We start from the raw sequence: 16,895 nt of genomic DNA, 5'->3' as shown, positions 1-16,895 counted from the left end.
CACAACGATGCGCTTCTCTGGTACCAACTAAAACTCTGCCGATCATGACATGAGCGTGTGCTTTATGAAGTAATTTCCGTCCAACATCCCATCCGGGCCATTCATCCTAGCCAAAGAGCCCGACCTACAGTTACAGATATAATACAATATTTGAACTAGGCACGATATTTTATCCACTTTTGTCTGAGTAACGCTTTGAGTCCTCTCGGATATAACTTAAGTCCACGGAAGGCGCCAGTAAATTGTTAGAACTTCCCCTAAACGGAAATCAGGCGTATTCCGGGTATTTGCCTCTAAAGTACTAGGATATTGCTAGGAGGTAGCAATCGGTTACTGGAAATTAACTAATAGGAAGTTTATTAAGAATTATAAATAATTAAGTCAAATATTAGCTACAGATGTTTATAGCTGGATAAGTATAAAATAGCTAAATATAGCTTATAGCAGTATTTAGTTTATAAAGTTATTCTTCTATTTACTTTACCATTTACTAATATAAACCTAACAATTCTATTTCAAGTTCATACTCTAAGAATTTACCTTATATTAATTATTTAGCATATGGTTTGTGATATAGCACTATAGCTAGACTTTACTACTTATTAATTATAGCACTAATCCTCGGAGCAAGAGGACATATGCCTTTTATACAGATAAAGAACTGGTTTAGTATCCTTGCCAACCACTTTCAGGCAACTGGCTTCTTGTAATAGAGAAATACCCCGATTTTTCGAGACTGGCTTGAAACTCTTTGAATTTCCTCGTACTAGCTTTCCTCTCAAATAAGATGTCCAGCTCGAGGTAACTCAGGCCCTTGGGTTCTGGAAGCCTAAAGTAGCACCAGATAAAGCTCAATGCAGTTGTAACTGCATAGAAAAAGCATGTCTTGCTTCGCCAATCGAGGGCAACCGGATTCAGCATGTGCGAAGTGCCAACATTCATCGCAATACTGATAGCGTTATACGTAGCGCGAGCAAGGACGACCGATTTAACTCGAAGGCGCGTTGACGGAATCTCAGCTACTAAAACATAGCAGACTGGTCCAATAGTCATGTCGTATACAAAGGTTAAAAGGATAAGGAGGCCAGCTGCAGCCCATGATGTTGCCCGTGATGATGGCAGAGTTCCAACGATCCCGGCAGAAATGAAAATCCAGAATGAAACCACCAATCCTGTTAGGTATAGTCGTCGTCTTCCAAAGTGAGAAAGGAGAAACAATGCAATAACCCCACCTAAAATTGCCAATGCGTACATCCCGACCGCTAGACTAAATGAAGACCGTACATCAACCCCAGCCTGCTCATAGAAATAGGCAGCAAAGCCAGTTAGTGTTGAACCGCTCATCGCCTGAGTAGAAAAGACTAGGCAGCAGATTTCCGTTCGGCGGAGATTAGTATATTTGAAGCAGTCTAGGAAAGACGAGCTTCTTCTGTGGATATGCTTCTCAATATCGTCTGTATGTTTCATCATCGCAAGAGACTTGTCAACATTAAAGTCAATAAACCTTGTCGTAACAAGTCTCAACAAAGCTTTTCTTGCTTTTTGTAGTCTTTCGTGTCGTACTAGCCACCCTGAGCAATTTTCAACAAGTTTAGTGTTATACTCCTCTCCAGGACGACTGACTTACAGGGGCTCTCAGGGGCGAAAATAACCCCAAGAAATATCACGACGGCAAACACCCATTGAAGGCCGAAAGGAATTCGATATGACCACGGGGATGTATTGTCGACTAACCTTCGCATTATGGCCACTCCTAGCAGTTGTCCGATCAGCCAGCACATATTTACGCTGCTTAACAAGTACGCACGCATTTGCACAGGCATCACTTCGGCAGCGTAGGTGGTGGAGAGACTTTGAAAGGCACCCCATGGAATCCCTCTATTTGTTAGCGTATTGTTATTGTAGCAGCAGCATCAGACATACCGCACAAGATTTGAGATGCCAGTATCATCTTAATGTTGACAGCGAAAAAAGCAGGGAAAATAAACAGCATCAACATGACTAAAGCCCCTAGCATTGTCCAGCGGTATCCGAATCGATCAGTCGAGAAACCGTTAAGAAAAAGGCCTATTATTTCGCTAACCACAGAGGCATTCGATAATGCGGCTTGCCATGACGGACTGATCTGGTACGTGATGGCGCCAGATGAGCCTACTCCGGGGGCTGGATGTCCGTATGCCTGTCGAAAGGCAGGGAGAGCATAGAAACTGTTAATCAGCGTAGTATCGTAGCCTTCCATAATGATGGTGCATGAAAGGAGGAATGACCAAGCCATGGCCTTGGCATAAAGGCGACATCCATTGTAAAAATTCATTTTGCGTTCGATATCTGCCGCCACTTGAGCATCTCTTGGCGGCTCAAGTGTATTAGGAATTGCGGTGAAGAAATCTCGAAACACCTTGTCACAGATGAGTGTTTCTCCCGCCGCCGTTCGATTTGTCTCGGCAACGCGAACAGCTTCGAACGGTTGGCTCGGAAGAGTTTCGACTAAGCCGGAAGCGGCGGACACTAATTCCACGAACTCTAACGTGTGAGGGTTTTCAGACGACACATGATTGCTTTCGTCTCCAACCATTTTTTCCTCCATTAAATTCGTGCTTAATAGATGAGTGCCGTGGACGACGATGGATAGCTCAGGCGTGGGATAACCCGCAATTGAGGTTGCAATGGAGACGAGCAGCCCCACATGCCATGGCAACCACTCCAACACAGAATTTATGGAAACGAATTGACGAACTCCGAGGAAGACAGAGACTTGAGTGGCGACAAACCCTGGTTTGTGGAGGTAACGCCACCAGAGCACCACCATGCCGCTCTTGCAGCCTAATGCTTAAGCCAGTGGGTTTGGCGTTATAGAATACTGTATGGCGTTAAGAAATTGTGGGTCCAATATTTGCTTGTAAGGGAACTTGGGAACCGTGACCTACCTAGCCTTGTCACGTAACAGAGATGCATCTCCCTTAAATACAGCTGGCTGATACAGCAGATAAAGTTGGTGTTTTATAAGGGTGTTATACTACGTGGAAACTGTTATAATACAGAAATAGCTACTAAAGTTTACAAGTAGCATTAAATAGGTCCATTAAGGGTGGAAAGCTGAGATTAGTTAGGGTTGCGGGAGCTATCTTGATTTAGAATGCAACCTATCTACATGTAGCCGCATGGCAGTAATTATTTAGTATATTAAGATAGAATATGTGACACGGTGTAAAAATTTTACAACCTGGCGAAAGCCCTTTAACAGAATTTCTCTCCAAATACGTTACAGTTTCACCAAGGTGTTATGTATTGCATTTTATAGCTAGATAGATACTTGTGTTTTTAATTTTAATTTACTGCATTCTTATTATTATTTCATTTATTATTTAAAGTTTATTATACATTTTATATATATTCCAGCTTGAATTGCTATAGCGTTTGAATAAACGTCAAAAAGTGAGATCGAAACGCTTCGCTATCAACATCAACAGCGACTCGGCAATTGGGAATGGGGGGCGAAGGAGTTTCTAGTCGATCCGCAATCATGATGCCGCGCGTTTCACCGTCGCCCGTAATGATTGATACAGCCATGTCCCTATGCTTGCACAAGTCGGGTTTGGACACGACAGCCACGGCCAAGGGGTCGTAAATGGGAATCGACTCAGTCTTGGGTCTACCCGGGAACCTGACGGCTTGATAATCTATGTAGGCCATGATGGCGTCTCCCGCAAACGCAGCGAAACTCGAGGAAGCCTTCTAGAGTTCTTGGGCATCAGCCTTGGTGAGACGAACTCGCAGGGTGCAATCGAGCCCAATCCAGCGTTGAGGAATACCAGAACGAAGAACGGCTCGGGCAGCCTCAGGGTCTGAGAAGACGTTGAACTCTCCCGGCTTGTCTCGTGAATACATGGTCCCGAAGAAGACTCCCCCCATGATGACAAGCTCCTTGATGGCTGTCTTTATTTGAGGCTCGAGAAGAAGGGTGATGGCGACGTTGGTAAGAGGTCCAATGGCGACAATGGTGATTTCGCCCGGATTGGCCAGGATTTGCTCGACAATGGCCACAGGGGCGTAGCCTGGGGTCGGAGGACGCGCCGTGTCTTTGAGTGCGGGAACGTGAGGGGCGGCTTTGATCGGTATGAATGATGGGGGTTGCTGAACCGCGGACGAGCGGCGTGTCCTGGATGCCAAATCGGTTAAGGAGGACGCCAGTCAAGATTGTGGCGCTCTCAATGTCGGTATTGCCATTGACTGTGGTGATCAAATCCATTTGAATGGCTGGATCTGCATGTGCCAGGGCGAGAGCAAAACCATCATCGACGTCCGCGCCGTAACCCATAGACAGGTCAGTGTCGAGTATGATGCGCGTTACTGGCATGCTGTATAAAGAAGAAAGTGAGGCTAGAGAGAGATTGTGATGAGGCTCAAAGGGAGGTTGAATGTAGTGTGTTTTTTAGGAATGCTTTAATCTTGTGCGCCCTGCTGCGTTCGTTCTTGAGTTGTGTGTGTGCAATTTTGTCAAGACCTATTGCCAGGCTTTTCTCAACCAGTTGAGTCCAAATCACTCTTACGATCTCCTAATATGCCGGGTCGTTCTTTCAAGCAGAAGCCGGTCGGACAGAAGACCGACGTTGCGCCCTAACAACCGATAAATCGGCATTAGACTTGGCTATCTTGTGGGGGACCACCAGTCGATAGTGGCTGATCAGTCATTGTCCCAGTTTCTCCAAATATCTCCGCGCCGTTGGGGTCATGGGGGACCCTATTTTGTCGGAGGCGCCCCGATCTACGCATATCGGAGGCTCCCCGGTTTGCGATCTAGCATCCATGGAGCAAATGGTGTAATTTCATTTCTCTCAAGATCGGTGTCAAGAAGGGGAGGCCGTTTACGAATAACAACTACAATCAGAGGCTACCGAAAGTCAAAGCAGTCGGGCATATTTAATCGAGGCAACCTCCCCAATCTTGTCATCCATCCTCCCATGTGACAATTACCAAACATACTCATTTAACCATAAAGTTCATGGATCAATCCCACGACAAAGTTGGCGGTTACCATCTCGAAACCCTGGACAATGCCGAGCTACCAAAGGTTTTCGACGAGGCGTTTGCTTCGGACGATGCAGTCCAGATGCGATCCAAGTTGGATAATTTGCCCTTGTTGATAGCCGTTCGCCTCTACTGGCGAGTCTCCTTGATTTGCATGCTGGGCGCGTTCAGCGCCGCGCTGGACGGCTACCGTGAGTTCAAATGTCGACGAGGAGGAACCCGAAATCACACTGACTTTTAAAATTCATCAGAGGTGGCCATCGCGAGTTCCATAGTCTCAAACAAAGGCTTCATCCGTAAAATGTCAAGCGGCGGCACTGCACTCAATCCTACTCATGTGGCTGTCTGGGGAGGCATGCTGTCGATGGACCAACTCATAGGAGTAGGCCTCCTTCAGCTGGCAACGGACATACTGGGCCGTAAGAAAGTTATGCATCTTACCTGGCTCATGCTTGTTATCGTCAGTTACTAGCCCCCGTCTGTATGATCTCCCTATACTTTCGTTAGTTAATGACACTGGCCCTCATAGTCCGTGGCGCTAGAGACAGCAGTGTGAATCCTGCAAACTCGGCAAACCTGGAGTCCAAGACTCAAAGCCAAAAGGCATTCATAACGACACTATCATCGGATCTAGCACAGCCTCAAGTCGGAACTGAAATTCTCCCCTCTACCTCTGCCGAGTTAACTAACTCTGATCCTAGAAGCAGGGGCCTCAATGTTCAAGTTGAAGCAAACAGTCACACATCATCCACTGATACTGGCAGCGCTGATCCCGCAGCCGGTCATGTTTCCTCCCGGAACTCAGCGGGCATAAATCAAACCACCGAAGGCTTCGTCGTAGGCCACGGCCGTGCACCAGATGCGGCAGCCCGTCGCTTTGTAGACGCCTACTTCCGGAACGTGGATAGGGCATACCCATTTGTCGACCGGGCCGAGATCCTCGAGAATCTTGAGACTATGGGCGATTTCGCTGAGAAGCTTCGAGACTCTCAGTCTACTTTGCTATATCTGATCATGTACATTGGCTGCACCACCCTCGAGCGAGCCAGCCAGATCCCCAGGGAGACGAGAAAACATTTCGAGGTGGCCTATGCCGAGATCATCCAGGAGTGTGTGTGTCGAAACAGCATCGAATCTGTCCAGATTTTGATGCTACTAGCGCTTTACTCGCTGTTCGATCCTGCATGGACGTCTACATATTCCATTGTCGGCATTGCCGTGCGGCAGGCCATCACGACAGGCCTCACACGTCGGCCGGCAGATGACCACGCCCACTCACCAGCTGAAACCGAGCTACGCCATGGACTTTCCTGGAGCGTCTTGGCCCTCCATCGCATGATGGCTGTATCTCAAGGTCTGCCCGTGGCATTGACAGACGATAATGCCGATGTGCCTCTTCCAGGCTTGACGGTTGACGATTTTGCCAGCCCAGAGAGAGCAACGTACGCGCGGAAGCTGCATTCAAGTCGACATGTCATCCAGCTACGACAGCTAGAGAGCCGCATCTTAGACCAAATTCATTTCAAGAAAAAGGCCGAGATCGCAAAGTTGACACCGTCAGATAGGCGAGCAACGCTGAGTAGTATGCGGGCGTCCATTGAGGACTGGTACAGCAAGGGATGCCTGATGTCGCCCATTGAGGCTGGTAACGCCACCGTACACAGCAGTATTACATTGCTCGGCGCTCGCTACTACTATTTATTGTTGCTGATGTACTACCCGAACCACTTCAACAGCTCGGCAGGGAGTGTGTCACGGCAACATCTACTGCAGTTGGCGCAGCGTCATCTCCAAGCCATATCAGCGCTCTTCCAGCAGCGACAACTGCCCTTGAATAGCGTCACGCCTCATAGACTGATGTCTGTAACTCTGGTGTTAATGCACGACTTTATGGCGACATATCGTCAAACACCCTGGCCCTCGCCGGCCATGCTTCCCTTCCTAGCGAGAGATGAGGTCGCGGTAGGGGCTTTCCCTCATCTCGGGTACCACTATTTACATCTATCTCCGGAGCTCAGCTTTGCAATGCTGCAATGCGGCGAAACCAACGGCGGGAGGCCGGGAAAATGCATTCAAGTAGGCGACTAGGACTGAATCATGCATGGCTGGTATCTGGGGTCGTTGGTAGAGCTGGTAGTCATTGCAATGCATATACGGCTCATTGGCCCTTAACCGGCGCTCTGGCTTGATCTTCTAGAAAGAACAGCCCTCTATCACTGAACCGGTGGAGTAACAAGGCCCCCATTCTTATTGCGCCTTGGTCAGACTTAGCATGGAGGTGCATCTCTACCGCACTTCTTCTACATAATGTTCCCGAAGCTGTCTTCGATCGCTCTCCTCGTGCGCGGGGTCATAGGCGTAGCCGCCGTACAGTCGCCCCCCCCCCCCCCCCCCCCCCCCCCCTTATTCGGAGGCCACCGCCCCTATAGCTGTGGTCTAAAATGGCACTTATGTCGGCATCCACCACGATGGATTCAATCAAGACTTTTTCTTGGGCATTCCCTATGCGCAGCAGCCCGTGGGTAACCTACGGTTCCGAGTGCCTCGGTCTTTGACTAAAAGTTGGGCCGGGGAGCGTAACGCGACTGAGTTCTCCGCAGCCTGTCCAGGATATCAACTAAGTCCGACCAAGCTTCCCCTGATTCAACAAGGGGAAACTGAGCGCATTCAAGCCGGAATACATACGCAGCGGATCACGTCAATACTATAGGCGCACCAAGCTGACTGCGGTGCTCTGACAGTCATCCACATTTGCCGCCCGCATATTCGAAACATGTCTGGCACTGAATGTCGTCCGGCCAGCGTCGGTTGTCAATGAAACATTTAAGCTGTTGGTGGTTGATTGGATCCACGGCGACGCCTTCTCGATCGGGTCTGGTTGTGAGGAACAGTATAATACTTCTTTCCTGGTAAGCCAGCCGAGACTATTGGTGAATACCTCTGCACGCGAGGCTAATGTCATGCCGGCATTCCTTGATGCTTCCTCGGACTGGCCATATCCAGGGCATAGGCATATCCAGGGCATAGGAAAGCCTATCATTGCTGTTACTACCACATACAGCCTTTCCGCGTGGGGTTTCCTTTACTCCTTGGAAGGGGTAGGGACGGGCAACACGAACGTGGGCCTTCGTGACCAGCATCAGGCCTTGCAACGGATACAGGAGAATATTGCCACTTTTGGAGGCAACCCATGACGGCCCCCAATCTGGAGGTAGTCCGCTGGCGCTATCTCGGTTGGATAGGGTTAAGGTCGTAACATAAATATTATATTTATTTTGTTTTATACAATATATAATAAATATAATACTTAAACTAGTAGCTTTTATTATTTTAATACCCACATGTAGCTTTAGAGAATTAGCTTATTTACTAGATATTAATAAAATAATAAATTCCCAATAGCTACTCGAATAGCTTTTGTTCTTTTCTCTTTACAAGAAGCACAACCTTCTCACTCGGAATGCTACTCTCACCAACATGGAAGTTCGGCAGAACGGGGCTTTTTAGCTTGCAGTCAAACTCAGTTAACAAATACGCAGCTAGGAGCCTGACGGCATATGTGAAGTAGAACCTTCCAGGACTAGATGCAGTCAGCATAAAGGTGGACATATATTTTTAATATATAACAACGCACCAAGAGTTTTTGCCTACTCCCCAGAATGGCCACTCCATCCCAACATCTGTCACAGAACGCAAACCGCCTTGGAACCTTGTAGGATCAAAAGTTTCTGGTTCACTATATCGTTTTTCGTCGAAGTGAACACCTGCCTGGTAAAACTGTACACTTTCTCCTGCCGGAACTGTATAGCCATCTGAGAATGTGAATGGTCTGATGGCCGTTCTGTGGACGGCTGTGGCTTGAAAACAGTGTGTGCGCATTGATTCCATGAGGACACCTTCCAACAGAGAGGTCTGTTTCGTTCGTGATGTCGACGGCATAATCTGCGACCCCTGAATTTCGTCTATCAATTGTGTGTGAAATGTTGTATGATAATATAAATCCTTGAGAAATTGAGTTGCCACCTTCACTAGGAGTTAGCTTTGGAAGTTTCTAACTCTAGAGGGCTTTCATACTCCACCTAGCGAAAGAGTAGTAGTCGTAAAAAGGATGTTGAGGTGGTGCACAATTTCTGAAGTTGACCATTCATCAGGGCTAGAGTCCACAAAGGCTTCAAGAACGGTTGCCTAACTTTGGAATAAGTGCATATGCTATCAATAATATGTGTAGTACGTACCGGGTCAGACAGAGTCTTGAGAGCGTTTCTTTTTATCGCACGTCTCGCATTTACAAGTCGCATCATTGTGTCGCGCACATACCGCTGATTCAGATTCTTGCCTTTCACCAACTTTGCCACTAGGCTGGGAGAACGTAAGTTAGTTTCTAAATAGTTTTTGAAACAAGTAGTGCACATACAACGCCAGAATTGAAGGCATTACTCTAACAGCTTCGCCAATGATGGCAATCTCCTTCGTCGCCGCAATGCCGCTCTTGACCAGCTTCACGTCATTTGCTACGACAAATTAGTCCAGTCATAGATCTCGGGTAGGGTTTCATGCATCGTCATACCAGCATCTATGCCGAGGATAAAAAAGCAATTGATTCTGACCATCATGTACTCCAATGTCGCCATTAGAGTCATCTCGGCGAATCCTAACCAAAATAAGCTCAAAGCCTTAGCAAATAATTGATAAATTACATACCACCTGACTTTGGTGAATTCTGAATTGTCATATCTAGATCATGCTGGAAGATTTCGAGTAGCTGAGGTCTGAGGCTAGGAAGATTGCTCGACATAGTCCGAATGGCCCGGATAATAGGCATGCCTTCCTGGTCTCTCGTGTCTGGCCATTGGTCTAGCAGAGAATATTGAGGTTGAATGAACTACTTCAAGTTTAGTATACTAGTATGAACATAGCAACCACTTTCCAAATTTACCGATTTTACCCAACTATGCAGCGATAGATGAGCAATATCAGCACCTTTCAAATCATTCCAATGCTGCTCTGTGGACACGATATGCATGCGTTCTCCGTATCCGAATACGGGCAAAGAAAACGGCGTATTTCCAGACTAACACGGCTTTAGCCCTGATTTTTTTAGGGGGGAGAAACGTAACTTGGCGCACTTACGGCTTTTGCTCTTTCGCCAATCATAACCCTTCCCTTGAAGACAAATTTCCATGATTCACGTCTGCGGAACCCCACATAACCAACATAAAACACCCAGAGTGTTACTCCAGCTAGACTTAGAAACTTTAGTGTAAGCATAATTACCCTTTTTGCATAAGTGATCTCTTGGGGTTGTTCGAAACAGCAATTTCCAAGAGAGAACGCCAAGGGAAAATGTGACACGAAATTTCCGGGATGTTTTGGCCATAAAATTCCCTTTCTCAGAGAGCACGATTCGGATATTTTTGTCAGAAGTCTGCCTCTGACATATATCCGACCTTCCCGATTTGTGACTAACGTGACGGCTTAACCCCCGATGCCCGAACGTGAGGGGCAGACATGCATGTCAGATATAAGCAGCGATTCGGCTCTAATCCTTCGCATAAATTGTGATGCGACAGCTGAAGGCTCGGGGCCCGATATTGGTAAATGGCGTTGATTAGAAGGGCCAATTAAACTTGTTACAGGTTCAGTTCCATGGGCAAAGTTAGCAGAATTCTTCTCAACACGTCACGGCTTGAATCGATTCAAAATACCTTAAATAACTGAATTAATTAGCTAAATTGCTTTCAAAAAGTGAAATACTATACTAAAAACCCCTACCCAGCATAAGGTACAGCGGCTCTTAGGCAGGTATGTAACGGTCGATGAATATCCAGGTGTGTCTGCCTTTTGCTTTGGGATCATACGCTATTCTGGCTAGAACGGCTTCCTCCATCTACTCTATAGAGCTACTGAACTGAAAGTGCCTAATGTCGCCAACACAACGCCCGTTAATGGCATCATTGATCGCCAAACATGCATCCAAGCCCACCTTACCACTAGAGCCTTGACCTCCGCTATCCCTGCTACCGAAGGCCCGGTCTTACTCGCAGACTCTAATAGAAACAACTGGTTATTGGTTGGAGCCATGACGAACCACGTAAACGGGAGCATAATAATCGTTGCAGCACTTGCTAGTCCGAAAATGGCCCATGATTTTTGAGCTTTGCTACGTTCGTAGCAAGTATAAAGGTGTAAGAGAAACGTGCTAATTGCCATGGTCGGCATAATTTGATGACCGTAGTGGTACATGCGAACCCATTGGAACAAGAGCTGCTTCGCGTCCGTGGTAGTTTCTAAGAACACTGGTACAGCTAGAAATGAGAGTGCCATCATTGACCCTACATGTGTTTAGTCCTGGTTAGCCAATCTGCATCCTGGCATCTGCGTGAATAGTATATGATAACGACATGCCTGCGAGAAACGCTCCTGTTACCACTGAGGTAGCTTGAGAGCTAGTAATAGACATTGTTATGCTGCGGCGAAACAAGGTGAGGAATGATTCGACCGGTAGTCAAGGTAGTGGCATTCTATACCATGCACGAAGTTTAGGAGAGAGATGTTCTCAAATGATTGTCTTGGTTTTAAAAAGATCAAATACAAGGTACAGGCAGACGCCAAGTAAGCGTGACACTCGGCATTAGCATTCTCGAGGGAGGTTCCGACTTCCGATCGGACATAGTGCTGTCCCGAGAGAAGACAAGTATTATATTATCGGTGTTCTTAATATCATGATAAAAAGGAGGAGAAGGGGGACAAGATGAATAAAGCTAATAAATTCGATAAAGTTCGATAAAGTTCGTCGGATATCTTGGTAAGAGCCTAGCTGTAGGTTTTCTGGGTTTAGAATCGTAAAGTCACAACACATATATCTCCTGTGCGAACAATGCATGGAATTCAACGTATTACTTTGCCTTAATCTGCCAAAAAGAAAAAAAAGATTATGATTCTTCTCCATATATTTTAATCCAACCCAGGACCCAAAAACCTTTGTATCCAATACGTGGATATCGAAATACGTAAAAGTTCATTTTAGCAACACTAGCTTTATCAAGCACATCCACAATAATTGGCCAGAAAGAGCGATTTTTGGGCTGCTCTATCAGAGTGTACAAAGTGGCGCATTTCAATCTAGGCTATCAGTTCTTTAATATTGTGGATGTCTAAGCAGGACCTGTAGATGGTAAATATGAATGCATCCAAGGAAAGTAATGTCTCATCAACCCCATGAAAATGCACGTCGGGGTGCCACGAGGGAATCTAGCACCCACTCCTCGCGTCTTGTTGACCACCGATACATTTTTTCCGTCATAAATACCCTCAATATTTTCCGCTGCTTCTATCATAGCGGCCGAAAGATCTAAATAACTGATGAAGCTCTCTTCCTCATCTAGAGATAGCTGATATCCACGAGCAACATCTGGAGACAATCCACCTGGCTTGATGTAGATAGTCTTAATCCAGTCTTCATGTGATCGTAAAAAAGATTCCGTAATTCTCAGATCTTTGTAGACATGGGAGGCTGCTGTAAGCATTACCGGACGAAACCAGCCGGGCATATGGCGAGCAAGGTGGTCATCGATTGTGGCAGAGCTGAGCAAGACCAATTTTGGAGCCTTGAACTCTGGTCCGGTCTCTTTTTTGATATTCTCCAAGGCCTTGACGACTGTCAAGGCACTGTCTTGGCCAAGGCGGCAACTAGGAATGTTGTCATTAGTGGTGACCGCGAGGAAAACTACTTGGCTGCCTCGGATGCATTTGGTGATTAGTGGTAGGTCTAATATGCTGCCCGTAAAGACCTGCACTTGTGCATTGTTGACGACTTCTGGGAGTAACTGGTGCAGTTTAGCTTGGTTGCGGCAATAGGCATGGATCCTATTGTGAGGTGACGAAAGAAGGTTCTGGATAAGCGCTGTGCCGCAGTTTCCGGTACTGCCTAAGATGGCGTAGGTAACCATTTTGGTGGCTTTGAGACAATTGGGATGATTGTGATGCGGAATCTAAAATATCCGAAAAGCGAAATATTTCTTTCCTACGATTTAGGGCACATGTTCTGCCTGAAACTACGTGTTACGTACGCGAATGAAGGCATAATTGTCTGTCTTATATATGAAGAGAGTCGGACAATTGCCATGACATTCTTCTCGTCACTTCTTGTCACTAACCGTAAAGTCCGGGGTCGTTGAAGTGGTCGGCAATAGATAGCCGACGGAGCGACTTCATATAAAAAGCTCAGTTCGGGATCGGGAAGCGAAAGTACTCCTGAAATTATCGCCGTATCACGAAAGTATTGGCATTATGATGTCAAGATGGCATAAAGTAAATACATGACGATAACGTTTAAGCAGTGGAGGCTGGATTTTCTATCCGTTTAGCTGTGCGAAAGTACAGCATCTATGAGTTATTCAATGTAACAGTACTTGTGATGAAGTATAGTTTTGAATGGCTTTTTACAAACTCGCGTAATTAGTATGTCGGTAATTGCTAAGCCCCGAATGCAGCAGCCGCTGATGATGGGCCATTGTGTTCGCCGACACCTTACTTCGCGGAGAATTGTAATTACCGCTAGTTGGCCAGGATTCGAAATAACCGGGCATAACGAAGAAAAACATCATTTATTGGAGTCGCAACAATGCAATCCTTTCACGAGTCCATGCCTCATATACCCGTCTTGCAATTTGTCGTATGGTTCAATTTCATCAACCTTGATTGCAGCAGTGCGTTACCTCCTAGCTACGCCGCACAAAATCATCATGGGATTCTTTTACAGTCAACTCTTCAAGAGCATCCCGTACCCGACAGGCTCTTACACCGGCAAGACCATCATCATCACAGGTGGTAATGGCGGTCTTGGCAGAGAAGCAGCTCGCCATTTTGTACGACTAGGCGCCAGCAAAATGATTCTCGCTGTGCGCAGCTTGACCAAAGGCCATGAGGCCAAGCTAGACATTGAAAGCACGACTGGATGCGGGAAGAAAGTTATCGAGGTCTGGGAATTGGACATGGCTCTATATGCGAGCGTGCAGCAATTTGCCGATCGTGTGGTCCAGCACCTTGATCGAGTGGACATCTTTCTTGCGAACGCGGGTATCGCGCCGGCTCAATACAAGACAGCCGAGGACAATGAGGCATCCATTACAGTCAATGTCGTCTCGACGTTCCTCCTCGCGGCACTCGTTATGCCCAAACTCAAGGCCACGGCGGCCAATTTCCATACTCGGCCCACGCTGTCCATCACAAGCTCGGCTGTCCACGAGCACACCACTCTGCCGCAGAAGTCATGCCCAGAGGGCCAAATTTTCGCAACAGTAAATGACAAAGTCACGGCGAATAAATACTGGGCAGATATGTATGCTGTTTCAAAACTATTCGAGGTGTTTGGTGTCCGCGCCCTTGCCGAGAAACATCCCGCAGAAAGCTATCCCGTTACCATCAATTGCACAAACCCCGGTTTGTGCCATTCTGACTTGGGCCGCGAATATAATGGCTTCGGATTTTGGCTGCTTAAGTTATTAGTAGCACGGTCGACCGAGATTGGCGGCAGAATCCTCGTTCATGGTGGAACTTCAGGCGCGGAATCCCATGGTCAGTATTTGGATGATTGTGAAGTCGGAGCTCCGTCCCCATGGGTTCTCAGCGAGGAAGGCCAAACGACACAGGATCGCGTGTGGAAAGAGTTGGTAACGAAACTTGAGAGTATTAAACCAGGAGTAACGAGTAGCTTTTGATTAAGGTAGTACGAGTCGGATGCGATTGTTGTGTCTTGCAACTCAGATTCAATGTCTCTGATAGATATTAGAGGAATAAATTCTCAGCTAGTGACATGTAATAATCGCAATTATATTCCCAACAAATTGTTATCTTGTTAATGATAGTGAATGACTAGTATACCACCATACACTGCGTCTCTTTTTTTTTTGGCACTCCCGCAGAATAAAGAAATAGCCGCAAACGGCCTACAAGCTTCACTCTAAGACCAATCCCCATCTAGTAAATCTTCAACGCGCCTACCGTTCTCCATTTCCTTGTAGACTTCATTAATTGTCCATGGCACAAACTTATGACCGGGCGGGAAGTTTGTATTCTCGAACGGCACCCCGGCAACGATATGAGCAAAAGCTTGACTATACTTCTCATAGGCATACTTTTCAGGGTCATGATTAAAAACCCACTTCGGAAAGCGGGTTTTAACCTTGACGGGATCCTTCCAGATAGCATCCCAGTCTGTCTCAGTTTTGAGCTGGGAATTTACGAACGTCATTTTCTGGGCGCAGGATACTCGCTGATAACGAAGTAGGTTGTAAATCTTGGTCGCCATTGGCACAGCGCGAGATGAACCTCCCAATTGCAAACATGTAGCGAGAGTAATAGCGTCCTCAAGAGCCTGCGTGGCCCCGTTGCCGGACGTGGGGGTGAAGCTGTGAGCGCTATCGCCAACTTGCACCACACGACCTCCAGGCGAAGTCCATTCCTGGCGCAAGTCACGCCAGAGCAATGGCCAGTGGACAATGCCCTTTTCCGGTGAGCTGCGAATAAGGGCTGGAATAGCAGGGTCCCATCCAGGAGCTCTCAGAAGAGCCTTCACAACTTCTTCTGCATCGGTATCTGGCTCCCAAGTCTCTGTTGGTGTGCCTACCGTATCTCGAGGCGTAAATCCCCATCCAACAATCTCGTCTGAGACCCAGATCCCAATGTACATTCCGGGACCAAGCCAATACTCCCACATTGCAGGTGAATCGCCCCATCTCTTCCGGACCAAGTCACTCTTCATAGCCATCTCCCGTGGAAACGATATGCGATATATAGACATACCGCTGGACTGGGGAGGTTCAACATCCCCTCGACAGACAAGCGATTCAGACCTCGACCTCAACCCGTCTGCGGCAACAACCACATCGGCAAGGTGAATATCTCCATTTTCGAGCATAACACCTCCTTTGTTAGAGATGTTATCCTCAAAGTATCGAGCGACTTGTTTCCCATAACTGACTTTCAATCCCAGTTTGGCAACCTGGCGGAGTAACATGCGGTAGAACTTTTGTCGAATCTGAGCCGCTGCGACGGGAGGGCCTTTGCGGGCAGCGACAAATTCTGGTTCGTTAAAATTTGGAATAGTAGGCCCGTATATATGTTCTCCGCTGTGTCTTACATATTTAACACTGGCATCAATTTGCTCTTCTTCCATATCGCGCATCAGGTCTGGCCAGTGTCTGAATACCGACACAGCAGAAGGCTGAATGACAATGATATCGCCTACGCAGTTGTCAGAATAGGATACTCACTGAGAGAATAGAAAATACTTGCCTGAATAAACAGGCCCATCTTGTCTCTCTAGGATTCCAACAATGTTATGTCCCTTTCTCCAGCATTCCAGCGCTGACATTAGGCCGCCCATGCCGGCACCAACAATCAGCACATCGATGCCGGTCCCTGGATGCTGTTCTGGCAGCCTTGAGCTACCCGGTTGTTCGTTGGGTCCAATCTGACGAGAGGAATGATTGGTTATCCATCGCTCCGGATCAAACTCGTGCCTATCACCGGCGACGTTGTGGCCAAACAGCAATGGTGACATGATTATGAACGTATCAGAATGTCACTGATTGTGTAAACAGCAAGCTTTCAAGGCCCAGAAACGGCGAAAATTTCCTTTCTTGATGTCTTCGTTTATTCATGATAAGAAGCCAGGAGACCGTAGCACGCTCGGGATTTGAGGTATCACTTTTCTGACCGCGTCAAATGCCCGAGGTGCGGGCATTTTTTAAATCCCGATAGGTATTGTACCAGGTGTAACAGCTTTGTAGCGCATTTACTTGATTTCATTTTGCCTCTCCTTCTTCTTTGGCCTTTTTCATTTTGAGTCTGTGTTCTGGACATTT

At 47.0% G+C, this 16,895-nt stretch overlaps 9 protein-coding genes across 9 annotated transcripts; 2 read left to right on the top strand and 7 right to left on the bottom strand.

Annotated features, from left to right (window-relative positions):
• Positions 1 to 564: 564 nt before the first annotated feature.
• TrAFT101_006412 (uncharacterized protein) lies at positions 565 to 2,590 on the bottom strand. Its single transcript, XM_024901517.2, has 3 exons — positions 1,924 to 2,590; positions 1,628 to 1,876; positions 565 to 1,571 (listed from the first exon to the last, which is right to left on the bottom strand). The coding sequence occupies exons 1-3, from the start codon at positions 2,585 to 2,587 to the stop codon at positions 667 to 669; spliced, it is 1,818 nt and encodes a 605-aa protein (XP_024754732.2). The 5' UTR covers positions 2,588 to 2,590; the 3' UTR covers positions 565 to 666.
• An 818-nt stretch (positions 2,591 to 3,408) lies between these two features.
• Positions 3,409 to 3,693, bottom strand: TrAFT101_006411 (uncharacterized protein; the record flags this gene model as incomplete). Its single annotated transcript, XM_066127749.1, has 1 exon — positions 3,409 to 3,693. The coding sequence occupies one exon, from the start codon at positions 3,691 to 3,693 to the stop codon at positions 3,409 to 3,411; it is 285 nt and encodes a 94-aa protein (XP_065983862.1).
• Positions 3,694 to 3,735: 42 nt separating this feature from the next.
• On the bottom strand, positions 3,736 to 4,357 carry TrAFT101_006410 (uncharacterized protein; the record flags this gene model as incomplete). Its single annotated transcript, XM_024904696.2, has 2 exons — positions 3,736 to 4,079; positions 4,141 to 4,357. 2 exons carry the CDS (start codon positions 4,355 to 4,357, stop codon positions 3,736 to 3,738), a joined length of 561 nt encoding a protein of 186 aa, XP_024754733.2.
• Positions 4,358 to 5,002: 645 nt separating this feature from the next.
• On the top strand, positions 5,003 to 7,116 carry TrAFT101_006409 (uncharacterized protein; the record flags this gene model as incomplete). Its single annotated transcript, XM_024911126.2, has 3 exons — positions 5,003 to 5,219; positions 5,280 to 5,492; positions 5,558 to 7,116. 3 exons carry the CDS (start codon positions 5,003 to 5,005, stop codon positions 7,114 to 7,116), a joined length of 1,989 nt encoding a protein of 662 aa, XP_024754734.2.
• Positions 7,117 to 8,348: 1,232 nt separating this feature from the next.
• On the bottom strand, positions 8,349 to 10,384 carry TrAFT101_006408 (uncharacterized protein). Its single transcript, XM_024904846.2, has 9 exons — positions 10,159 to 10,384; positions 9,965 to 10,099; positions 9,730 to 9,910; positions 9,596 to 9,679; positions 9,443 to 9,539; positions 9,264 to 9,387; positions 9,103 to 9,213; positions 8,663 to 9,051; positions 8,349 to 8,608 (listed from the first exon to the last, which is right to left on the bottom strand). Exons 1-9 carry the CDS (start codon positions 10,294 to 10,296, stop codon positions 8,431 to 8,433), a joined length of 1,437 nt encoding a protein of 478 aa, XP_024754736.1. The 5' UTR covers positions 10,297 to 10,384; the 3' UTR covers positions 8,349 to 8,430.
• Positions 10,385 to 10,793: 409 nt separating this feature from the next.
• On the bottom strand, positions 10,794 to 11,546 carry TrAFT101_006407 (uncharacterized protein). Its single transcript, XM_024902188.2, has 2 exons — positions 11,434 to 11,546; positions 10,794 to 11,360 (listed from the first exon to the last, which is right to left on the bottom strand). The coding sequence occupies exons 1-2, from the start codon at positions 11,486 to 11,488 to the stop codon at positions 10,921 to 10,923; spliced, it is 495 nt and encodes a 164-aa protein (XP_024754737.1). The 5' UTR covers positions 11,489 to 11,546; the 3' UTR covers positions 10,794 to 10,920.
• Positions 11,547 to 12,080: 534 nt separating this feature from the next.
• Positions 12,081 to 13,189, bottom strand: TrAFT101_006406 (uncharacterized protein). The gene has a single exon (XM_024909140.2). It carries the CDS (start codon positions 12,975 to 12,977, stop codon positions 12,183 to 12,185), a length of 795 nt encoding a protein of 264 aa, XP_024754738.1. The 5' UTR covers positions 12,978 to 13,189; the 3' UTR covers positions 12,081 to 12,182.
• A 373-nt stretch (positions 13,190 to 13,562) lies between these two features.
• Positions 13,563 to 14,870, top strand: TrAFT101_006405 (putative secondary metabolism biosynthetic enzyme). Its single transcript, XM_024909141.2, has one exon. It carries the CDS (start codon positions 13,773 to 13,775, stop codon positions 14,745 to 14,747), a length of 975 nt encoding a protein of 324 aa, XP_024754739.1. The 5' UTR covers positions 13,563 to 13,772; the 3' UTR covers positions 14,748 to 14,870.
• On the bottom strand, positions 14,486 to 16,658 carry TrAFT101_006404 (uncharacterized protein). Its single transcript, XM_024910832.2, has 2 exons — positions 16,324 to 16,658; positions 14,486 to 16,272 (listed from the first exon to the last, which is right to left on the bottom strand). The coding sequence occupies exons 1-2, from the start codon at positions 16,589 to 16,591 to the stop codon at positions 14,990 to 14,992; spliced, it is 1,551 nt and encodes a 516-aa protein (XP_024754740.1). The 5' UTR covers positions 16,592 to 16,658; the 3' UTR covers positions 14,486 to 14,989.
• Positions 16,659 to 16,895: the final 237 nt, after the last annotated feature.

The sequence above is a fragment of the Trichoderma asperellum genome, chromosome 3, assembly GCF_020647865.1.
Source record: "Trichoderma asperellum chromosome 3, complete sequence".
In the NCBI taxonomy this organism is placed as follows: Eukaryota; Fungi; Ascomycota; class Sordariomycetes; order Hypocreales; family Hypocreaceae; genus Trichoderma; species Trichoderma asperellum.
Note: the sequence above shows the minus strand (reverse complement) of the source record. Positions and strands in the feature narration are given on the sequence as shown.